Source organism: Coturnix japonica, chromosome 2, assembly GCF_054131305.1.
Source record: "Coturnix japonica strain WE chromosome 2, WE-NBRP24, whole genome shotgun sequence".
Taxonomy (NCBI): domain Eukaryota; kingdom Metazoa; phylum Chordata; class Aves; order Galliformes; family Phasianidae; genus Coturnix; species Coturnix japonica.
Genome location: NC_140664.1, coordinates 131521098 through 131546617, shown reverse-complemented (window position 1 = coordinate 131546617; position 25520 = coordinate 131521098). Strand labels below are relative to the sequence as shown.

Below are 25520 nucleotides of genomic sequence, written 5' to 3'. Positions count from 1 at the left end.
TGACCAATTCCATTCTCACAGGAAATTCTTGTTTTCTTCTTACACATAAAACCTATTTTTCACAACCCCTTCTTCTCACTATATCTCTATCCTAATTGTTTGAATATCACACCACAATCCCAGACATAGCTGTGATTTATTTATATTCCTGCTAATGGCACTGTATACTTAAAATGAATATTTTTCAAATACATCACTACATAGTAATTACCTAGCTGAAAACACAAACCCAAGTACCCTGCCTTCTTCCTCTCCAAGCTCTGCTAACTCAATTAAGCATCTAAATTTGGATTCTCAGTTGGATACTGTATTTGCAATTTTAGATCTTAATGAATTAAAGTCTGTGTCTCTTTTTAGAGCACTTGTACAGTCACCTTCATTTACTATATATAAAAATCACCAAGAGCTAAATAGAGAATTCTGAAAATGTCATGTTTAAGAATAATCTCCTCTTCAAGCATTGACAAGTTCTTCAGAGATAATCAGACGAAGAAAACCCAGGTAACCATGACCAAGTATGTCAAAATGAAACAACACATGATGTGTTTGGACAGATGGACAAAGCATGCCTTGGCAAGGTGGTGGTCATTTTGAGGGTAGGAAGGAAAATATTACTTCTAAACATCCCTGTAGGACCAAAAGGGTAAACAGCGATACTCTTACTGCTCTTCTGAAGGGCATGATTAAAAGTCAGAGAGTTTTTCTCTAGGTTCCAATCATGCTTTATAACAGAAAACTCTTCTACTTTTCAGAGATTTTTTTGGTAAAAAAAAAAAATAGTTTCTATATATACAATCATGTACAGATGTCTGTATCTGTACTGTATTGAAAACTGAGAATCTTCAGAATGAGATCTAAGAAGTCTTGCAATCCACGCTACATCTACAACCTGCAGACTCTGTGTAAGCAGAAGGGAACATATGGTCACCTGTGAGAAAAAAACAGGGGGAGAACAGACTGAGTAATCAGCATTTTCCTTCGAAAACTCATCTAACAGCCAGAATCAGGAAACTTCAAAATGCACGAAGGGTCAAATCTTAGCATTCAAGATGATTTTGAAACCATATCAGGAGACAGAACAACACTGGCCATGACAAAGATGTGGCTGGTATCTAACCAGCTCCCAAATAGACAGAAATATCAAATGTTCAGGCTACTTTTAAGCTATGTTCTCTGAGATTTTCTGTTGAGGTTGACTCAACTCAACGACTCTCAAATATTTTTCTCACAAAAACATTCAAAAGAAGTTGTGAAGTGAAGGTAGAAAAGCTTTAGACGTAAACTGAAGAAATCTAGCCTACTCTTTGGACTCCCGGTCTTGCATGAAAGTATATGAGTTGATAAGGGATCCTACTGCAAAGAAGTTTGAGGAACGTTGATCTAAGGCACAGAAGAGAATATTTTAAGTGATAGACTGTGATAATAATAAGAAAGGAAATGCAATGTGAAAGAGGACAGAAAAAGAAGCGAAGTACAGACTGAAGAGGCAAGCAGAGAAGTAAAAGGATGAAAGACACCATGTTACTAAAAAAGAAGAGCGGAAAACAAAACAGAACCAAAAGCCACAGTGAATGAAGAAACTGCTAAAGAAGAAAGCATATCCAGTAACTGTGAACTATACACTGTGCCTTTTCCTTGGAACTCTTTTCTTTGAGCTCTCAACCAAGGAAAAAACATTAAAAAAAAGGGGCAGCAGCAGTTTAGTGTAGACAGCACAAGTTGTGCTTATTGCTAACCAGAAGAAGAAAGCAAAATGAAGAGCCTAACAATTGATGCATGTGTGCATGTGTGGAAAGGATAAGGATTGAGCAGTCTTGAAATATACTCCTGACATGTATTTCATCTCATTTCAGAAGAGACCCACAAATGAGTAGATGACACATCACAGGGATAACTATAACCAAACATTGCACATCATCAGTTTGCTTCTCATAAGCTTTCCATTGTGTATTTAATATCTTTCTACCAACTCCCCAAATATGGAATAGTTTGCTATTATACAATGAGGCAAAACTAAACAAACAATACAACATGACAAAAAGAGGGGCAGCGCTCCCAAACTCTTTCACGTCACAATTTCATGTCTTTAAAATAGGCCAAAAAGGGACAAAAAAAAAAAAAGGCAAAAATACTACACTTCAACATGATTCCCTGTTCGTTAGAGCTGGTAGGATTATCTGTGAGAGCAGAGCACTGGAACATCAGAGAATCGGGGTCTGTCTACTCATGGCTCTTCTTCTGACCTAAAGGTTAATCTAGCCATGAGAGTTCCTTATCCAAGCCCGAGCTTTCTGGAGTAAAGGGACAGGATAACGACACTGACCATTAAAAAGAACTTTGAACCTACTGCTCAAAAGTTCATAAAGTATAAGAGTCAGTTTTTTATTACTGTTCTGGTTACTGAAGTTAGCTGAAAAGCTTCAAATGACTTTAATCAAAATTTCTCCAACAGGGCTCCCAAGTACCACCTGAAGGACAAAGTATCCCAAAACTCAGTTGTTAGCACACACATATGCTAAGTCAGTGGTTGGTGTATATCCTCTGAGACTACAGAGTTTTCAAGACTGGCAGAAGGACATAAAAGTCACATGTGGACATCCTTGAGAAATAATGCATTAGGCATATTCCATGTGTGCTAGAAGCAATTAGGTAATATTAAACAACAAAATATGTAATGCTTTCAGTCAAACTGGTCTAATGCTGAGTTACCAAGAGGCAAAAGGAGGTGATGAGGACACAGAACGACAGCCTATTTCTCGGACATGCAGCACACATGGCCAGCTGAGCAGCAGCAGCAGCAGCAGCAGAACCTTCCTGCCACCACCAGTAGATGAATACTTGCATCAGAAATGCCTTCAGAAAAGTTTTCATTTGGGATTTGGAAATAATTTAATCCTTGACAAATTTTGCCTCAACTACAGCCTACCATGCTGGCCGCGGTCTGCACTGTTTGTTATGGTTTTTACAGATTAGGAAGAAACTGTCATACCCTTGACCTCATGCATAATTATAATACATAAAAAACACTCCCATATAATGAAAGTGCTTCTTCAGGCTCTGTTACTGCATGCTGTTTAACAACTAACAGCTAAAAACCCTTCGATTCTGCTCGATGAATGAAGAGGACATTCAATGGCATTTTCGGCTACCATATTACTGCAAGACTGATGCAGAGAAACATTTGTAGGACTACTGATAATAAATTTGCTCTGTAACCTTTAATTTTAGGAGGGAACTCACAGAAATTCCCACATTCTGCACAGAGGTACAGCTCAGAGCAGTGAGGTTGAACACAACATGGGGTTGTTTATTTGGTGTTTGCTGTTTTGATAGTATCTTTAAACAGCGTCCATCTACTCACACACATCATGTCTTAATCAAAGCATTTAAGCAACCTCTATCTATTCTGCTGTTTAGATTTGTCACTGGCAAAAGCATGTGACATTTCTTATGTTAGCTTTTGTCTATAATGGGATGCAAGCAAATTAATAGCGTTGTTTAACTTACATCTCCTCCAGTATTTATGTGGCGGAGACCACTGCAAATTAAATTGCATAAATTACCACTCCTTTGCTTTTCACCATTTATGTCACTGTATATTTGCTGTTTCCTCATCCTGAGCAATCACAACAACCTCACCAGCTTCAACGATACGCTCCTGTATGAGATTATAATTGCAAAGGTATTACTGAAAAGTTTAAATTTTAAAATATCAACTAGTTTTCATAAACATTTGAAAGATGTGCATATTATGCCTCTGCCCACAAATATTTACCTACTCTTCTACAAAGACACTGCTGCTGTACATGGTATTTGTATACAAGCGTGCAAGGAGGTGTTGAAGGGCCCACTACTGAATTCTTATCTTAAGGTATGATGTGACACCGGTAAAAATAAAACCTGGAAATACACCATCATCTGGAGGAGTATAAAGGCCTCTTTAAACAAGAACTAGCTTCGTTACCAGACATAATTAGAGCATTTTTTTTTCTTTTTCTTTTTCTTTTTTTTTCTTTTCTTTTCTTTTTTTTTTTTTTCCACATAGAAATATCAGGGAGATCTGGGGCCCAATTCTGATGCAGCTCCCACCTGCTAATCAGCAGCGAGCAGATGCAGCCTTGGGCACAATTTCACCTCTCAGATGCTGTGCTGCAGCTTTTTTCCATTGTTATCTCAGCCGACATCTTAACTTTTGTCAGATGGATATTGTACCACCGCCCTGCTACGCATTCCAGGAATACGAACACAGCGAGCAGCTCGGCATCAGCTCACACATGAACAGCCCTCGCTCCCATAAAATATTCATTCATTTAAAAAAATATTTGCCCCCCGCTGTCAAACTTAGACAATTTCATTCCGAGTCTCAGAAAATAGCTGTTTTAATGGTAAATGATATTCCAGAAACCTCTTTCAGGCTAAACACTCTCGTCAAAATTATTTTAATAAGAAAGATTAACAATTTCAACATTAGCTGCTAATCCCCTTTCATTTGAAACTGTGCTGATAAAATTCTTTGCTTGTCATTCAAATAGTAAGTAATAATTATAGATTTGGGGCCTCCATCTCGTGCTTCATTAATAGTAAATTGCATGGAAGTCTGCAGCATAGAGTCAGCTTTGATACATCTCAAAATGCAATTTCCATAGCTTTCCTTAGCTATGTACAATTAATTACACAGTTAATAAGGGGAATATGTTAATGAAAGGGAAATTATTCACTCAGACCACCTGGTCTTACCGAATTTCTTTAATATGTTTTCTTCTTGCTGTGAATCTGGATGACAGCAAGAACACAACTCAGAGCATGCTTTGCTAGTCCTTCAGTATTGCTTTTTCTTTTTGGCAAGAAGCTAAGATCTACTTAAATTAAAGAAGAAAATAATGCAATCAGTACTAAATAACTGACTGTTATTTGTTTTCTCACACCCAGTACCTTTTTGATGTTAAAACAAAAATGCTTAAACGCATTTGTAACGATCAGATTCTCCCCAATGCTCAGAGTATAACTACAATGGATTCAGTAAGGAGACACTGTCATTTTTTATTTGTTTTCATTAATGGAATGTGTTGTATATGCACATATTTAATCGAACAAGTACAAATACACATACTTCAATTCACTGTGCCATGACAGCCACTGGAGCTCAGTTGCTCCGTACGTTAGGGCTACTGGATGTTCGCAGGAATATTTTTAGGTGACAAACAGCCAGGTCTAAAGGTGGAAAACTTCCACATAATTCATCTTATTAAATAATACATTTGTAATACATGGTCAGTGAAACCTGTTCTAAAGACATGCCAAATCCAGAATCCAGCCACCTTCAACAGTCATTAATGTATTTACTGCTAACCAGACTGAAGAGAAAAACATCATAGGATCTGGGCACAACTCCTTGTAGCAGTTCCAATAAGAAAAGGGTACAGACTAATTCTCAGAGCAGTAACAAGTCATGCTTGAAGAAGGTAATTCTTGTGAGCGCTTGCCACCTCTCCCTTCTATTCTTAGTTCATTGAAGTGGTAGAGCCAGCAACAGAAACAAGAAACAAGAAAAATAATTCTTAATTCTTCACTCTCTTAGTTGTTGTGGAGGCATTCAAGGCTGGGCTGGATGTGGGTCTGGGCAGCCTGGTCTGGTGGTTGGTGACCCTGCCTGTGGTAGGGGGATTGAAAATAGATGATCATTGTGGTCTTTTTCAACCCAGGCCATTCTGTGATTCTATGATTCCCCAGCTTTGATATGCTTTCTTTTGACCAGCTGGGCAACCTCATGGTGCACCAGCACCCCGCTTTAAGACAACAAGATGAGAGAGACATGGAAACGCTGTCAACCAGAAAAAAAATGAGACACTAATCCAGCCCAAAACAACAACAAAAAAGGAGTTATACAAAAGAGAGAAAATCACTGCCCAAGTGTATGTTTTGTAAGGACATGCTATGGGTGATGGAATATTTGAGGGTAGTAACCCTCCATTGTATCTGGTTTTGACCAAAAAATAACACACTCCTCCTTTATGAAGCAGCAAATATTAAGTCATCCACAAGCGTACTTCACAGATTATTTCAGTGTTTATCTCCTTATTTGAAAATTTTTCCACAGCTGTGTCGTGGGTGCATATGCAAAATTTGATCGTCATAGGAGTGTTTTTCCTGTGTCCTACATGTTATATTTTAAAAATAACACCCAAACTCAGATACCTTACTCACAAAACAGTGCCAAACTAAGGTCTCATGACAGAAAACGTTTCAGAAAGTATATTATTTGGTGGGTTGTTTTTCTGTTTTCATTTTGCCCTGAAGATGAGCATAAACAGATTTAGTTGACTCAGTGGAGGTGCCTTCATGGCCAGCAGGGTCTTAACCATCACTTCCACTGGTGCAACACACAAAGAGAAGGAACTCCTCAATATATCACTGGAGATTTCCTGAGTGTTTTCAACTGCAATTAGTACGCTAGTGCAAAAACATAGGGCTAGTGTGATGTCCTCTCTTTATAAGCACCAAGAAGCAAGTTGCAGCCGGCAATATAATCTCATTATCCTGAGAAGTCCTTCTGAATCACTCTTAGTGCCCTTCTCCTTAGAAATAAGCATTTCCAAAATACCATTAATTATTGAATCTGCTACAATGTGTTATCAAGGACTTGATACAAAGACAAATACAGAGAAAATCAGAGCCAAAAGACCATCAGCCTCCTTGGTGAGCATCCACCTCTACTTGTTTTCAATACAGAGGAACAAAAAGCAGACCTTTTCATTAAACAACCTCCCACCTCTTCCTATGGTATGTGCTACAAGGGGTAATAATCTTGCCTTGACAATACTTGGACTATCACTAGAAATGAAGAAAAGCTGAAAGATGCAGGAAGAAAGTCAGAGAGCCACCAGGTTTTGTGCCAGCCATGGCAATGAGCCTTTCTTTTTACTTGGTGAACCCAGTTGCACAAGCTAATCAAGCACCAAGTATTTCACCCCATGCAACACTTTAAAGATTGCCACTCTACAATATTGGCAAAGATGTTTTCTTCTTCTTTTCTACTAATAGCCTTTCTTGGAAAGGTACAAAGTAGCTAAAAGTGTTCAACCAAAGCAGCTTGCAGGAAGCTGAGTTGAACACCTCCCTGTCAAGCAACAGACCAAGATGTATTACAGAAACTTGGCAAGTTAATTCTAATGGTGAATGCATTTGGGAAAAACAACCAACAGAGGGAAATTCGGGGGGGGAAAAAAAGATTTTGAAATTAATATCAATCTGTATTCAAGAGGAATGTTTTTCCTAATTTAACGTTGATTGTAATTGTTGTTATTTCCTAAGGAGTATTCAACAAGATTAATATAGAAAGAGGAAGGCAACTGAACATGAAACAGGAATAAAAATGCAACAAAGTAACCGGTTCACGAGCACATTTTTTGAGTTTTATTTCAGAAATGAGTGCGTACATCCGTTGATAGGATTTCTGGCTCCGTTTGCAGAGCCATTTTTGTAAGCAACAAGACTTCTTGTACTTTTTTGGAAGCTTTTCTTTGTTACTGTATCTCAAGTTCTGACTTTTAAATAAACACAGGCAAATGTTTCCAAACGATTTAAACACTGAGAGAGAGAGGAAAAAAGAAACAACATCCTAAAATGAAAGGATAAATGCCATTTCATCAACAGGAAACCTCCCAACTCTGCTTGTCCCTAAAAATGTGACAAGTCAGGGAGAGAGGTAAAGATTTTCTCATCCACAGTATTTAAGTCCTTTAGGGGATATTGGCTATCTTGTCACTGAGTGATGCCATACGCACAACAGCCTTTTCTCATGTGGCTGCTCTAATCTGACTGTCTGTGATGAAATGGCCTTTAGGGCCAAAGCCTTCCTGGGACTCACATTTCAAGAGACTCCTACATCTATTTATACTGGTGCAACTGAAAGATAAATTGGGATTTAGATCCACTTAACATATGTGTAAGGAGCTCACGCTTTTAGGTGAACTTTGCCACTGCCTTGTCTTCCTTTCCATGCGAGGGAGGATTTTTTGTTTGTTTTCTCAGGAGGAAGCTTTTATAAACAGAGTATCTATAGGCTCTGAATTCATGAGGAGCTACGGAGAAATTAATGGCGGCAGGAGGAAAAAACAACATGGGAAAATAAAACAAACAACAAAGCTGCTAACTAATCAAACACGGTAATTGCGACAAAGACCCTGTTCTCACTTCCTGCACATCTCACCTTTGTCTCTGCTGGCATTAATCACCCTGCAGCATGTGTCTCCAGGCAGTGCAGTATGCTCAGTATGCTCACACAGTGTTCCTTACGCTCCTTTGCTCAGGAAATGTTTTGTGTGCACTGGGATTAAACTCAAGGTGGAAAGTACGCCTGCATCTGGCACAGTACTATCAGTCCACACATGCTGCGAGTTCTCTGTTTGGGAAAGTGGGCTTAGATGCCTTCTGCTCATGCTTTCATTGCAGATTTAAGAATACCCAGAATTTCAACTAAATGTGGTTGAGGATTTAACATTCACTCAGAAAGTGGTGATGCACTGGAACAGGTTGCTCAAGAAGGCTGTGGATGCCCCATCCCTGGAGACATTCAAGGCCAGGCTGGATGTGGCTCTGGGTAGCCTGGTCTGGTTGTTGACCCTGAATATAGCAGGGAATTGAAACCAGATGATCATTGTGGTCCTTTTCAATCCAGGCCATCCTATGATTCTATGAATCTATGAAGAAGCCTTACACTGATAAAGCATCAGAATGGAACTGCATGCAAAATTCAAGTTATTGGCTATGACTGGCTTCCCAGCAGCAGTGTCTGTCCCCTAGACACCTTTGTACCCCAAATGGTGCTCACAGGCCACAAGAACTTCCTATTGACAAGCAGTTCTCATAGCAGGCCATCCCTTGCTTCTCTGTGGGGAAGGTCCTTTTGGTTTAGCAAGTATAATGCTAAGGGCAAAGGGATCAAGTGGACTTACACCTCCTCAAGGCAAAGCTCTCAATTTCAGTCTCTTGTTCATTTGCTCCCACTGCCTTGTTCAACCCCATAAAGATACTTTATTCTCCTACTGAATACCAGAGTATGCATGAACTATCTCAAACCATTATTATTTCCAATACATACAGCAGTTTTGTATCCTCAGGGAGAACACTCCTCAGACTACCAGCTTATACAACTACCAAAAATGGTCTTGGAAATTCACATTTTCTGAAACTCTAATTTATATATAATGTTTCAAATTTTGCATGTGTATCTTTGGAAGGAAAAAAACCCAACAGTTCAAACACAGAAAACCACTTCTGCTTCTGAAAATTCCCTCTCATATATAGTATTCAGAAAATTACATCAAAATGTTTTCAAAAGCATAAACTCCCTTCTTTCACCACAGTTCTTTACTAAAAAATTCATAAGGTTGCATTTATTTTAATCAAACAAGCAGGGAAATACATGAAGCAAATGTGGAATCCAATCTACCTAACCTATGTGCTGAACTTGTGCTTGAGTATGAACATTAGAGATTCTTTCATCTAAATTGGAGATACTCTTTCTTGGAGCCATTGAGAAGACATCTGGTCATGCTCTAGACATCCCTGCTTGAAGAGGGAGTTGGACAGGACGCAGAAATCCCTTCTGACCTCAACCATCCTACGATTCTGTGAGGTTGAAGATGTCAGTGGGATGCTGCAGGCAGAATAGCAGAAGTCCCAAGAGAAAATCCCTCTGTTTAATTCTCTGGAGACCTCTGTAGCCACCCACTCTCTTCATCAACTACAAAGGCAATTTATGGACTCAAATTAGAAACACTGCTTCATCGAGTACCTGAAATGTACGTAAAATTAGGGGTTGCAGTAAATTATGTCTCCTAGATACCTTCAAATTCCCATGGTTCTTCTCTTGGACTATAGGGAGAAGTTTATTAGGACTTTATTAGGACTTCTCATGGAACATGAAATATGGATGTACACATATGAATAAAGTGGATGGAAATCTGATTCCAAGTTTCTGCTCTTTCCCTCGCTCTGACCTTCTGGAAAACAATCATTTTCTTACAAAACAACAGTGACTGAATTCAGGGCACCTTTTTGTTGTTGATTATGCTGAAATCAGACAGTCAGTGCAACAAACATGACTACATAAAACATGCTCCTCTAATTACATTTAAAAAGTGCTTGTAACTTTTAGAAAGATGACAGAATCAAAAAGTGCCATATGGGCCATCCTCCTGCTGCAAATGTGAGGAAAAAGAACGTGAAAAAGGAAAAAAGCACAGAACATTGGTATGGCTGTCCTTTGGGGCTTCCTGAGTCCTCCCTACTCTGTACTGCCTAGAGTACAAGCTGCCTTATACTACCATCAGCAGTGCACAGAAATTGCCCTTACTGTACAGAAAACTGACAGAAACCAAGACTCTCAAAGACTGATTTAAGTTCACCTGAGGAGACTGCCCCACAGCCACATGGGTTTGGCAGATTCCTGGTTTCTCCAGACCTCAAGTGCTGCAAGTGATCAGCTAATGACAAGCAGCTGGTCCTCTAAGAAAAATATACTTGTGGCTGGCCACAAACTTCAACAGACTCAAGGCTTGGGTGGTTTGGACATTTCCAGCAAATTAAATGAACTTTACGGTAGCATTTCTGATCAACAGGACCAGTAAGAAAGAAAGGGACTATGTGGAGTCACTTAGCAGTTGCCGGTTTATTTATTCTAAGTTATTTCAATTCAAGATTTATTCTGTTTATAAATCAAAATAAAATATTTCCTGCTGCCACTTTACACAGTAATCTATTGTTTCATTTTCTCTTGGGAGGCCTTGGCACCTATGAACAAAAGGCTGAGGAGCCCTAACTCCTCTAACTGCTACATTGCATACACTGTGGAGCTGAAAAACACATTTATAGAGATATAAGTGCATTTACCCTGCAAAGCAGATGGCATTTGCTATTCTTGCTGGGCCCCTTGCTAATATTTCTTGTTGCTTTTTCAAGCATTGAGATATCTTTCATAAAAAATATCTTTAAAAATTCAGAAGATGAGAGGAATCTAGCAGCAGGAAATAGGAAGAACTGGGAAAATTCTTGCACTGAATGATCTGTAAGTTGCAAAGTGGGACTCTTTACTCCACTCAACTTGTAGCTACAGGGCAGAGGGAGGAAGAGCTCATCTCTGTTGAGTCTTCCTATTGCTGAAGTTCATCAAGTCACAGCCTCTCCAGAGGTGCAGAGATTCAGGCAAATAAGGTATTAAGGACACATGCATTTACTTTTGAGCAAAACATAAATTGGGTCAGATCTCTGGTTTCAGCGTGACCCACAGTGACACAAAACAGGAGTAATTATGATCAAGTCCAATCATCTGCCCTAGTGCTGCAACTGTGTGATGCTGATCTTCCCATGTAAACTTAGCCTGGTTTTGCCTTCATCAAATCATGAATTTATGGTTTAACTACCTCCCTTAAGTAAACAACCCCGTGCTTGCCTGACCCTCCTATTAGGCTTGCCCTGATATCCAAGCTAAATGCATCCTTTTGACTCTAACTCACTTCTTCCTAACTGTATCACCTGCATCCATTAGGAATGACTTTTCTCTATCCCATCTTTCAAAGCACAATACACAGACTTCTCTGGCTCACTGACTTTTGTTTGTTCAGTTCAGACTAAACAAATTCACTACTTTGATTCTCTCTTTGTGGTCTTTACTCTCAAGACACTACAGAGTTTCTTTTACCCTTCCTTGAACCCTTACCACCTAAGATATAACATATGCTCTTAGTTAGCTAACATATGTATGAGTTTGTTCAGGGTTAAACTAGATTGATTGTATTATGGACACTGAACACCAAAACAGTGATCTTGTGCAATCATCTGATTCTATTTAAAAGTTTATTCATAGACTTTTTTTTTCATATAGCTTTATAGCAATTTTGCAGAAATTCTCATATCCAGAATAAGAAAAGAATTTGATCAAGTAATTGGAATGGATTGGAAATATCAAATGCATTTTGCTATATATATAGGAAATTTTGCTTTTACTTCCATACAGATATGGAGCACTATCACAGGAACTTGAATTTACTTTGAGGCTGGACAACTGGAGTACTTTTTCTCAAGCATTTTATTTAACTCTGAAAGGAAAATCAAGTGAATTTCACTCCAGTTAGGCAAAAATTGAACAATAGGAATGGTGACATATGATTTTCTGCCATGGTAGCACCCTCTCCAAATTGCAATTGTCCTTCAGTGTTTAACTTAATATTTAATTAACTCTTTTTTGCAGGGACAGGGAATAAGTGTTTACTCAGGATGACATTTTGAGATAAAGAGTCTGGTTTTCAAACCTGTCCTGCTTTTGCTCAGTTTTATAGCTGACTTGACCAAGGCTGAAGGAGGTCAGTAATGTGGCTGGTGTCAAATTAGCTCTATGGGTTTTGCCTGCCCTCATTCCATTCTCCATTAGGTGAGATGACTTAAAAGAACTCAAAGAAGGTCTACAAAGATAGAACTTTCAAATATAAATCCAGAAAGAGAGAAAGAAATGAAACAAATATGACCCCAAAGTATCACATAATGGAGACAAGCTTCCTTCTCAGAAATCCCACAGGTCAGTCTTCAGAGTTGCACAGAGGTGCATAAATAAGTCAACAGGGAAGTGTCGAAAAGCATGGCAACGGTACCAAATGGAGAGGGTCCTTACTTGAGATCAGTCCTACTAACAAATAGCAGAAATCAAATACAGAAAGTGAAATAACACAAAATAACATGATCTTTGCCATCACCTTACAACTTCTCAGTCAATTTCAATGCACTCTACAAAGACAGCAAATACTTAAAGACTAAGGGACAAAACCCAGGGATTACTCCACAGCTCTCCCAACAAGACACTTAGAAGTGAGAGAAAGACAGAATCAAGCAGCAAGTCCCGATCACTGGCCTCTGTTTATGGGCTGATAGAGATGTTCCATGCACATAGGTGGATTTTCATGTGTCCATCTTCTACACTGACACTAATCACAAACTAGGTTTGGAAGTAACCCAATATTTCCAAAGCAGCCTTCATTAATAGAATATATTTGTATCCTTTCAAACATAAAAGAGATCCAGCTTAGAGGGAAGAAAACCTGATAAGAATAACAAAATTAAGGTCTTTTTTCCATGAAAAAGAAATTGTTCCATACTACTATGTAATATTCTGCTGCATTCTCAACTCTGATACCTCTGCACAATAACAACACACAAGAAAAAGAAACAACCTGATCAGAAATTTAGCATTTTCTTCAGCTTTCCACACGGCGTTAAACGTAAATTAATAGCACAAAAGGACAAAGCAAGACTTATCTTTTTAGAAGCAAGCACACAAACAATGTGTATGCCAAAGATAAAAGAATATTCCCCAGAGAGAAAAATAAACAATATAATGAGAAAGAAATGGAAATAAAAATCCCTTTATTTTAATTATACAAAGCTAAGATTACCAAGGAGGCTCAGGAATATTTCTACATGTGAAAAGGCAATCTCCATTTGTGTATAAGTTAACCCCCACCAAAAGCTTAGCAGTCACCTCACATTCTGATGACATTTCACATGCCTAGAAGAAAAACCGCCTTACCAAGATCATGTGGCCGGTGGAGATGTCCATGTTGGATTGCACCGGCTCCTCACACCAGGACGATGTGCTGCTGCGAGCCGAGGGGCTGGGAATGGGCCCATCGCTGAACTGAGAGGAAACACTATTGATACGAGAAGCATGCAGGGGCTCTGGGCGATCAGATGTCCTCACGGCCATGCGCTGACGGCATAGCTCCTGTGGAGAGAGAAGGAAGAAACAACCTATGGTTAAGGAATAATGACAGGAGACATATGATTTACGATATGTTTCTAGGCTGGAAGTGTTTTTTAGTGTTTTTTTTGGGGGGGAGGGGGAGGTGGGAGGGAGGCTGTCTGTATCTACAAAGTTTAAATATTCAATGAAATTACTACATGATGTCTATCTGAACCTTTGGAAAGTTTAATTATGCTACGTACCCATCACCTTTCAGATAACTGAGAATAATTCTCTGGAGCTTGACTTTTCCAACAGATCTCCCTTTTTCCCTAACACTGCCCTGCCTTCAACACAGCCACTTTTGAACTGTGTAACCTACTGAAGTTAATGGGGTTGCACAGGAGTAATTGAGAGCGCTACTTGGCCCTGAATATGCAAACTCAGCAAGCTCAAGGCAACTGAATTGATGTGTCCTCCACCATAAATTCTAGTTGATAGATGCATCATTTCTCTTCATTAAAACAGCAAACTCACAATGCCTCCTCCCTGATGTGGGGCAGAGAGGATGAAGACTGACATTAATGAAGAACAAAAACAGAAATCTGTCACTGTATCATTTAGGCAGCTTTGGCAAAGAAAGAAAATTTGAGCTACTGCACACCCTAATGCAAGCCATGTAAAAACACCAAAATAGACTGCACTAAGAATAAGTATTTTCACTCACATCTGTGCATAGAATTCACATAAAAATACAGAATGGTGATTAGGTAACAGAACATTCTGTTGGTAAAAGCAACTCTTTTCAGTACAAAAGTCTGACTTAAATGGGATAAACAGACCCGCACTTATACTGTGATTGTAATAATATTCTTAGAATCACTTATCTGTAGTAAAATCTCAGAGAGTATAATAAAATTATCATTTTTTTAGCATATGTCTATTGTCCATGAGAGACATTTGGCTGCCTGTGTTGCACAGCAAGACTGGTTAGTCCATGGGATCTGGGCATATTGCAGGCGCAGTGTGGCTGCACATTTGTCGTGGATTACTCATTCTGCACAGATGAGCCCTAAGAGCACAGTTTTTTGCCTCAAGCTAACAAAATAATACAGTCTGAAGAATTCATACTGTTGAAATGCTGTGGCTTCTGTTTTCTCATTCACTGATAATATAGTTACAGCCCAAATGCCATCAGTAGGTTGATGTGAAGAACTCCATATATCAAGCACAATACAATCTTTTTCACACAAGAGTTAGAAATAGAACTTTAGGAGAAAGGTTTTTATTTGACCTCACAAACTTTCAGGTATTGAAGAGGGATCCTAATCCATGCAGTAGCAAGCGTGCAAACAGACAAAACCACTGACACCATTGTAAGGAGGCTCCTCTTGTTTCAACGTGGCAATGATTAAAGACCCCTCCATACATTTTCCATTTGCCTGTCTTCTACCAAAGCTTCCACTTGCCTTGTCATTAGAGGTGCTTAGTATTTACAAAACAGATTTTTTCCCTTGCTTCCACTAGAACATCTTCTGTCACTTGTTACCTCTACTGACTTCTTACCAGCTTCAACAGACCAAGTATATATATATATATATATATATAAATAATTTGAAATCGAGTCACATTTATTAATGTTAAATAAGTAAGTCAGTCAAACTACCAGTGTATAAAAATACAGACTTTTTTTTTTTTTAATATAAAAAATACCACTTTTTCTGAATGTTCACACGTTATCAGAAAAGACAACAATAGTCCAAAATGGCCTTTGTTAACCTCCAAATGACCTTACAGCAGGGCAATTTCAAATCCTGCCTTTAACAGATTTTGGGAGAAGTGTAATAGTGCAGAAACTTTTTAGACAGAAAAATACATCTGCAAAAAAACAGAAAGCTCTTCAAATTGATACCAGCTATTCTCAGAGGGAGTGGCTGACTGAACTAGGCAAAACTATAACAAGTAAAGGTAAAAAAAATACATAGTCTATCACAGAACTGCTAAGATGTGTCTTCTGGCTAGCATGCCATGTGGCATAGATATGAATTTGTTTTATTCAGCTAGACATCCTGCCACTTGATTCACTCCAACTCTCTACTAACAATAGCATTTGTACTCAAACAGGATCTTTGTTTTTAAGTTGATCTGTTCCTGCTGCTCATATCCTGCCCGAAGTCATAATCCTCTGCTTTTACAAGTGGTTACTGTGGAAAGGATTACAGATCTCTGCTAACAAAATAGAATCAAGAACAAATGAACTCTACAAAATTAATGTAACATTTTTATGCAAATGCTAATGATAAAAGAAATAATATTATAGCCAACTGGTGCTAGATTAGATTAACTTCCAAGTAAAAATAATGTCTTGGACAAATAATTTAATATGCTACTGAGAATCTTTGTTTTCCAGCCAGATTTTAACATGTTAACAGTCCTCACAAAGGAAGGAAAGGTTGAGAAACACAACGAATACAAATAAGGTTCTTTTTAAAGAGTAACTTTATCCCAAATATCAACATGTTTCTTTCCTGACATATATACAACCAGAACAATTATTCCCAGAACTGCTATAACTGTCAAATACCTTAAACAAAGCGAGCATGTCACTGTACGCAGCCAGAAAAAATGTTTAATGTAAACAGGAAGGTCGAATCAGAGTCACACAAAATCACCACTGAGTTTCTTGATTGGTGTTTTAAATCTTCAAGACAATGGGTTGTTCCCTGCCTGTAAACAGATTTTTTTGTTGTTGTTGCTTTAATGTATCTCCAGATTGGTCCAATGGCCTTGGGCAGCCCTTCCTCCCCAACTCCCAGCAGCCCAGTCTGAGCAACCTGCCATTCCCCACCTGCCTCGCATGTCTGCAACTTCTTCCAAGACACCCTCTGTTAAACCTGACCATTCTGACACCCTTTAGCATAGCTCCATCTGCAGCCTAGACTTTCTCTGCATATAGTTCGGGTGCCATTATTCATACCTAAAAAAGCAATCATAAAGCATAAAGTGAAATACAAAGTAGTGACCCTTTTCAGCCTTCAGGCTTCATCAACATCACCATCTACCAAAAACTTCAACACAGAGTGCTTTTGGAGGGTGCAAATAGGTTACTTCAGGACACTGGGACTAGGGAGGTACAGCTCAAAGTAGGTATATATCTAAATGTGGGACTTAGGCTTGCATCACACTCAAGGTGGGCTGCTCTGGCCCTATGAAAGGCATGGAGAATACAGGGTGTTCCACACTTGGTGCTTGAAGGGAAATCCCACTGCTGGGCACTTATGGAGGTGTCATCACATCACAAGTACACAAAGCCCTCGGAGGTTAAAACCCTCCTTTATAGGATACTTGCCAGCTGTGCACCTCACCGCACACTCAGGTATTCTCCTCCCAGTTCTCCAAAGCATTTAGCAAACTACCACCTACCAAACCATAATTAGAGTTAGAACTTGGCTAAAACGTCAAAGCCTCAAACAGTAGGAATGAAACGAACAGCTGTATTTCTGTATCGTCTCAGCACATGCACTGTTAAAAATATTTTCTAAGAATGAATTCAGTTTACTGCTGCACTTCTATATTTAGCAGAGTGGCTGGGGCTATTTCTGCCATACTGCGACTCAGTAACGTCTAGCCTTTGTTTGTGTATAGTTTGGGTGCCATTCTTCATTTAAAAACATCATTTACACCTAAAAAAGCAATCATAATGCATACAGTGAAATATGAAGAAATGATCCTCCTGACCCTTCGGGCTATGATCTAATGGATGGGTTGGACATAAACATTTATTTAAAAGGTAATTTGAAGTTTATGACATTATTTCCCATCACATGGGAATTGCTATCATACTGAGGCACTTACTCTGTTTTTTATTTCCCAACATTTATTATCAAACTTATGTGGCGGTCACATGCAATATATAATGGAAAAGTAATATCACTGCTTGACAAAAACTGCCATAACCAAGATAAATATTCTGTAAATAACGTCCAGTTAAATGAGTTCAAAGTACAGCACAATGATCATCTGTAGAGAGCTTTTTATTTGAGACATAATTGATAACCTTAAACAAACCATAAACACTACACTCAGAAAAAAGAAGGCTCTCTTCCAATGAGGTTTTAAAATGTTTCTAACGCTTGGTTGTCCTCACAGATACAAAGAAGCACAGCTGAGGTACAACAAATGGATAGAGAGCCAGTCATACCACACTGCTTTGTTAGAAGGGGTCTCTGAACCTGAAGGAATTAATATGAGGTCTTCTTAACCAAGGAGACATTGAGCCTCTTTGGAAGCAAACCCCACAGATAGCTCTCCATGTGTTTTACTGAAATATTTGTTTCAGAGAGAAACTGATGTATACACTCCGGGGTGGGGGTAGGATGACAGAAGAGCATGATACTAAAACATGTCTGAGTAATGGTCAGTATTAAATTTTTCCCCTCGTATTCAGAGCTTTAGGTCCTGCCAGAACCATCAGCTCCAAGGAAGGAGTCCCCAGCATCCCAGTAAGGGTACAGCCAACACACACCTCAGTGTTATATTCATTTCTCTTACATCACACACACATTATATTATAATGTGCTTATAATTATTATATTATAATTTTTCCTTCCTATATAACGATGAAAATAATATTTATTTATATATTTTTTCAACTGTGTCCCAGACTTGAATAGGGAAAGAAAGGAAATAAGCTTGACATTTCCACACTTTCCAAAATCTTCTGCTTGACAAGTCCACACAGAAATCACCTGAGCCAGACCAGAAACAAATGTGACACAATTACCTTCAGAACTAAAAACAACATAAGAAAGAATAAACAACTCCAACAGCACAATTACTGAGAAAATGCAGAGACATCAGACAAAGAAACAGAATGTTTATTAACAATAACTGGTAGATGGGCCTATACAAAGCCTTTTCAACCTGACCTGTCAAATATTCTAGCAGAAACAAGTAACAAACGTACAGAAACCCTGTACTCATTTTATATGCAAAACAAAACTGTTTCATTTTAAATTAAAAATGCTGTATAAATTGTATGATTATCCTAAGCTCTATTTTGTAAAAGAATACATAATGAAAATTAAGAATATACATAGAATCATAGAATGGCTTGGTTTGGGGGGGACCTTAAAGACAATCTAGTTCCAACATCACCTTTTATAAGCTGAGTGTGAGAAATAAAGATCTTTAAAAATGCTTTTCTTAGTTTTAATACATGTGAATATTAGCCTCTCTTTCCCTTAAATTAAGGAGGCATTATTCACAGGATGAGCAGCAGCCTGCGCTTACAGCGTGGATTTAACCATTTTGCAAAGGTTGCATTCATAATGCAGTGAGATTTAAAAGATGAAAAAAATAAAGTAAGCTCTTTTTTTAAAAAAACAAATGAATGCAGGACTACAAACATCATTATTCTCTAACTAAATTTGCTCAGTGTTACTACAGGGTGAAGCTAAAGTCATTTGGCTGCCTTTGTTTTGCTTTTGCATACTTAATACGCTTGCAGGTGTTATAAATTCAACTTTAACTTATTTACAGTGTTTGTAGCTTTGGGGATAATTACAGCTTTATTACCATTTATTTTTGAGTAATTGAAACATACTTTCAAGCTTTAGTTTTATTTTAGCATCCTTTTTGTCCAGGAGTAAAGGAGCTTGTTATACATGTGGAATATTAACACACACGTTTTCTACCACAGCCAGAAAAGGCAACTATTGAGATCAGCCTGCCTTCGAGAAAGGAACAGAGAGAACACTGGAAAAATGTCTGTAGGTAATATTTAGAAAGATCCCATTTCTGACACGGTACCAAATGCATCATTACACAGCCACACTGTTCACTTCGTATTTCTCTAGACCTTGCTGAGGAGGTGTGCGTGGGGACCATTAGAACAGAATATGCACACATTTAATTGTTTTATAACTGTGCCCTGCAACATTCAGTTGAGAGTGACAGTTGTTGTGACTACCTGCACACTCACACCATACCACCATCTGTATACTTGCATCCTGTAGGGGATTTAATTTCTTTTAAGTGACCTAAACGGCAGGGCTGCTGATTCTGAGTTAAACACTCATTTTCCTAACAAGACTCTAGTTTTGATTAGGGATTCAACATTAAAAATTTCAACTTTTTTTTAGCATTCCAATTATTCCCTCGTGGGGATTCACATAATTATGACTCCCCTTTTTTTGCATTCGCAAAGAAAGAAGGGACCAGAGGTTATTCTCTGATGGAAAATGGCTTTTTCTTCATTTGAATTTATTTGTTTTATAGCCTCTCCTTAAATTCAAGCATTTTCACTGTCTTATCCTAAAATCAAACAAACAGAAAGCCACATTGCATCATGATCACCCACGCAGCTCTAGAAATCTAGCAGGAATGAATACATACCAAATCAAACACATCAATTACCCAGCACTGTTCAAGGAAATATCCTTAAACTCCTCCAGTGACTCCCATCAACACAGTGGACACCTAAACAGCTCAGAAGTTCATAAAGGGACAGGCCTTCTGCTCACCAAGGGCATGGCAGTATAAGTTGGGTAATACAGCCCTGAGATAAAGGGAGGGCTTCCTCTGCTACCCACTCCAGGAAAGCACAGGCTTCTTTGCAGACCATGCTGCTTCCCAGGGATCAGGGTAATTTGAAGACCATGCTTAGGTTTACATTGCTGGTGATTTTTGTCCCACACAAAAACACAAGAGACCACTCTGTGCAAGTAAGACAGCTTATATCTTATTTCTGAAATAAATTGCACTCTACAACCCTCATTGCGCTCTACAACTTCCTGAAGGGAAGGATGAGGAGGAGCTTGGCCTCCTCTGCCAGGCAACAAACAGGACCCAAGGAAATGGCCACAAGTTGTATCAGATGAGGTTTAGACTGGACATACGAAGGAACTTTTTTTCTCAGAGAGTGGTCAGGCACTGGAATAGCCTGTCCAGGGAGGTGGTGGAGTCGCCATCACTGGCAGTGTTCAAGAAGCATCTGGATAGGGAGATAGGAGATATGGTTTAGGGGTTTTCTGTAGGTATGGTAAAGGGAGGACAGTTGGACTAAACGATCTTATAGGTCCTTTCCAACCTTGTGATTCTATGATTCTATGAAGGACGTAACAGAATCCGAGTTCAGCCCTCAACGCTACTATGAAACTGAGATATAGCACCCAGTTACAAGCACATAGTCCCATATCCACAGCAATCTACACAACTGGCTCTACAGCCATACCCTTTATGTGTAAATCAAACTTCACCTTTTCTATAAATTGCCCATTTTAACCAACTCCAGCACAGGCTGATGCTGGTGCAGTTGCAGATTGCTATGAATCTGAAGATCAAACACAGCACTAGCAGAGGGACAGCCACACAGCATGCCTTACAAATGAACAGTAGTAATGACTGCATTAACCTGCAAGGCCATGCAGAACCACGTACAAATTTCTCATGCTTTGACTTTTCCTCACACACCCCAAGCTGGACCAGCTTCAAGCAGACACCAAAGCTCTGAAGAGAACTGCCACAAATGTTTCCTCTTCCACTCCGAGCATTTATAGCTGCCTGGGGCCCAAAGCAGGCAAAACTGCAGTCCCAAGCCAGCTGTAGTTTCTCAGGAAAAATACACATTAAAGCTGTGAAGTCCACTATTTTATTGCCCTGCAGGACTGAAAATGGGAGATCATTTCTGGTAGAAATGAGACTCTCCAGCTTGTCAGCAGAACTCAGCATCCTCTTCTAGCTCAGAAATAAACAGCCACAACCTTATGCCTAAAAATGTTGTTTTCTCCCATTCTGGAGATTATTATTGCTTCTTCTAAAGTGTGCATAACCTCATTCATGTAACAGAGTCCCTAAAACCAAGCAGAGAAATACAAAAAGAAGTCCTAAAAACTTGTAAAAACCCTCCAGTCCTTTCTTTGAGGAAGGTGGCTGTGCACATCAGACGTGATGCTGGGAGAAGGAAGTATTTATCAAGAATGGCCATCAGCGACATTTTTTTTCCATAACATCATCTGTCATGACAGATGAATGTGCCAGTCATTACCCGTTCCTGCCTTAAAACTGAAGACACTGCTTTTTACACTTTCCCCGCTGAAAATAAAAGAGAATTCACTGTTCAGCTCTGCTTGGAACAGCAAATGCAAGTTTTGCAAACAAGCAAACAGTGGTGAAAAAAAAGGAATTTATAAAGCATGGCAGTCTTAAGTAAGTCAGGGCAGGTTATCAGGAGCTCAGTATGAGGTAGTACGGTGAAATCCTCCTAAACTCTGAACAAAATATTATGTGTGAGTTCTATCGTATCTCTGAGCACAGATATTCTCTCTATCACACACTGAAAAAGCCTTCAAAGATTAAAAGTGTTGGTCAATATTTCTACATATCCACTTCATTACCATTACAGGAGATACTGGAAAAAGTGAGAGGGATTTTCTACTTGGAGCTCAGTATTGATGTGCAGAGGTACAGAGGGACCTCACATGTAGAGTAAACAACCACAGCAGCAAAGATTTTAGCCTGTATTTAATATTGCTGGATGTCTTTGCCTGGTGCTATCCAGAAGTGAGAATAAGAGTTACACTTTTACTTCAGCTCCTCATCTTACAAGCTTTCTACTATTCTACACAGAAACAGCCACTTGTTACTGTTTCAGAAGAAATAACCTGTATTTTCCATCTCTCTTCGTACTCATTTTCCCTGCCATTAATCATTCTTGTCACCTTTTCTGCACTCCCTCTATTTCTGCAGCGTTCCTTCTGAGATGGAGTGACCAGCATCCGCTCAAGCCTCAGTCATTGATTTTTTTTCTTAATTAACTTCTAAGATCCTCAAACAAGCAAACAAAATTATTAGTCAGCATTGCCTGGAGAGCCATTGCATTGAACCAGACCTTCAAAACCAAGTTCAAATTTGGATCAGATTGGTAGGCAAGCCTCCTGCATACTTTAACCTCACATTCAAGAGCTTTCCAGTGAGGTTAATTAGGAATTGCAGCTCTTTATTTCACTTAGGAGAGTGACACCATGGGGACTTTACACACTCCCATTCCCATTTTGTTATGTACAGCGTTTCTCCAGAGCACAGGAGAGATGCTGTATGACATAATTGCACTATACAGTGTGAATTTACTTATGTAGACCATTCTTTCCCCTAAATCTACATTCAGCTCTGTGACATTGCTCCTCCCGCTATGACCCACTGCAGTGAAACCTCTCCCAGTAAATCACCCCATTTCAACCCACAGGAAGTATTTGTCCTCCATAGAATTAAGTCTAAGTGACAAGATGGAAAAAGGCAAAACCTTTGGTGGCTCACACTGTCAGAAGAGCAGCGGTGTACTGAATTTTTCCTTCCCATCTTTCTCTCACTCTTTTATTCATAGTTAGTGAGAAAGATCAGTAGTTCTCTGACATCTGCATATATTCTCCCCTATACATTTTTGAAGATTAGTGGGAAGTCCACGCCATCACTAGTAGAAAGTAGGAAAGGTTGGTAGTTATGGCCCTACTGCTGCTCTCTTAAAACCATATATTTCAGCCTGAGCCAGGAATAGCCTTCCCACCTGCATGAAATGAATGAATATCCAAGTTAAATGGCATTCAACATGGGCAAGGGGAGTGATTCTAATCAGCCATGGTAAGCACGCAAACTCAATTCTGAAAGTGAGTTTTATCATGGAAATGCTGAGCTATCCACATACTGGAGGACAAGAGCAGCCACTTCTGAACACAGTGCTGCAAAGCAGCAGAAACCCTGTGTAGAAAGAAAAAGCAGGATTCATCAGGAAACCTGCACTGCGTTAACCAGAGAGGAAAAACAGAAAAACAAAACCTTCATGGAACACGAATAGCATTTTATCCATTTGAAATATTAAAAATTAAAACAAAAAACACAAACAATTTCCCTGATCAAAATGTCTGCTGGTTCAAAATGCAGCATCCCAAGCAAACATCAATAAAACATCACTGATGTGTCTTTTGCAAAAAAACCCCACAAAAGTCTAGAAATTGCCTGGGAAAGCTTAGAGCAAACCTAATGCATTTTCTTCTTTGGCCAAGCCACCTACGCTACATTTGATTTTCTCCAATTCAAAAGCTGTTGTCTCCCTTCCCCCCAGGACTGAAAGATTTCACTTCTGGGAGTGCTGTTTTACAGCCTCTCTCCTTCAGTCTCAGTTTGCTTATTTTATAAGCATGCGAGCAGTGAAAAAAGACCTACATGCTGAAAGAGGGGAGTTCAAACTGCAATATGCATCACTGCAAGGTGATCCACGTTGCAGAGACATCCACTGCTGCTATGAGGGTTTAGAAACTGTAATAGCAATAATTACAGTACAAAGAAGTCAGATGAGTCATCTCGGTCCCTTAAAATGAGAGGCATACTGGTCTCACACCTGGGGCACTGGGAAGATGGCAGCAGTCGTGTAGCAAGATTCCAGGAAGGCTCTGCTCTGCTCAGACTCCTCTCACAGTTTATATCACAGCAAAACCAGCAAAGTTATTGCAGCCCATCCAGAATGGTTGGCTTTGCAACACTCAGTTCCCTCCAAGAGCTTCACAGACAGAATTACAGGATTATCAAGGTTGGAAAAGACCTAGAAGATCATCTAGTCCAACCATTACCAATACTTCCTGGCTAAATCATATTCCTCAACACCACATCCAAATGTTTCTTGAACACTCCCATGGTCGGTGACTCCACCACCTCCCTGGGCTACAGGTAGAGGGGAAGCTAAGGAAGTAACACCTGCTTTTGTTTCTCTGTCCCATGAAACAGCCAAGTCCATACAGGTTTCACAGAATCAAAGAAGCATAGAATGGCTTGGGTTGGAAGGGACCTCGAGGATCATGAAGCTCCAACCCTGCTGCTGGGGCACAGCCACCAACCTCCATATCTAATACCAGACCAGGCTGCCCAGGGCCATATCCAGCCTGGCCTTGAACACCTCCAGGTAGGGAGCATCCACAATCTCTCTGGGCTTTATCAAGGAAAATCAGGTGGCAATGGCTGGCTTCACATCCTTCCTGAAGGCTGAGTACAAGCACACAGTGCAGAAAGGACAAAAGATTCTCACTTCCCTGAGTGAGAATGATGTGCATGATGAACACAGGCAGTAGGAAGAACACTTGTTCTGTGCCTTTCAGACTTCAAACCGTACACTGCAACCTGTTTCTGCTCCCAGGCAATGTGTCCTACAAGAACCAACAAACAACACCTACAGCGATTGCTTATGTACACAGAATGAATCTTTACTCTCTTACAGGGAACGTGACACTAATACAAGGCTTATTCTGCAAAATAAAAACCCTCCCAGCTAAAAACTTTCAAAAATACATAGATTTTTTCCCCCTTTAGCACAGTACTTGGAGGGAATAATAGGAAAGGCTCAGAAAGCCAGATCTCAGTGTTAGCTGAGGAGTGTTAAGAGAATGTACAATAGAGAAATGTGTCAAACCTGAAACAGGATAGGAGAGTTACTCCAAAGAAAAAGAAAAAGAACATCTGAAAACAGAAAAAAGGGCAGAAGGATGTAGGAAATATGGGCCTGAATTTCCTCTATATTACATCAGAAAAACACTACTGAAGACACTGTAGTTATTCCAGAAAGAAATCAGAACACTTGAGATGATATATGGATTGGAAGTACAGATTAAATGCTCTCCAGCCCATTAAGCAGGGCTGTGCTTACCGCTACCTCCTCTTGTGCCCAGGCACAGCATGGGATGGATTTACCAGAGGCAGAAGACCCATTGCACATGACTCCAGCTCCACTGGCACTGGGCTGACC

At 39.4% G+C, this 25520-nt stretch overlaps 1 protein-coding gene across 4 annotated transcripts in view; it reads right to left on the bottom strand.

Moving 5' to 3' along the window:
• The window catches only part of PTPRN2 (protein tyrosine phosphatase receptor type N2), a 608667-nt gene that overhangs the window by 68956 nt on the left and 514191 nt on the right, over positions 1-25520 (bottom strand). For all 4 annotated transcript variants that reach the window (XM_032442979.2, XM_015852813.3, XM_032442980.2 and 1 more), the window contains exon 14: positions 13580-13774. In XM_032442979.2, the coding sequence (XP_032298870.1) occupies positions 13580-13774 (195 nt within the window). The remainder of the gene's footprint in view (positions 1-13579; positions 13775-25520) is intronic.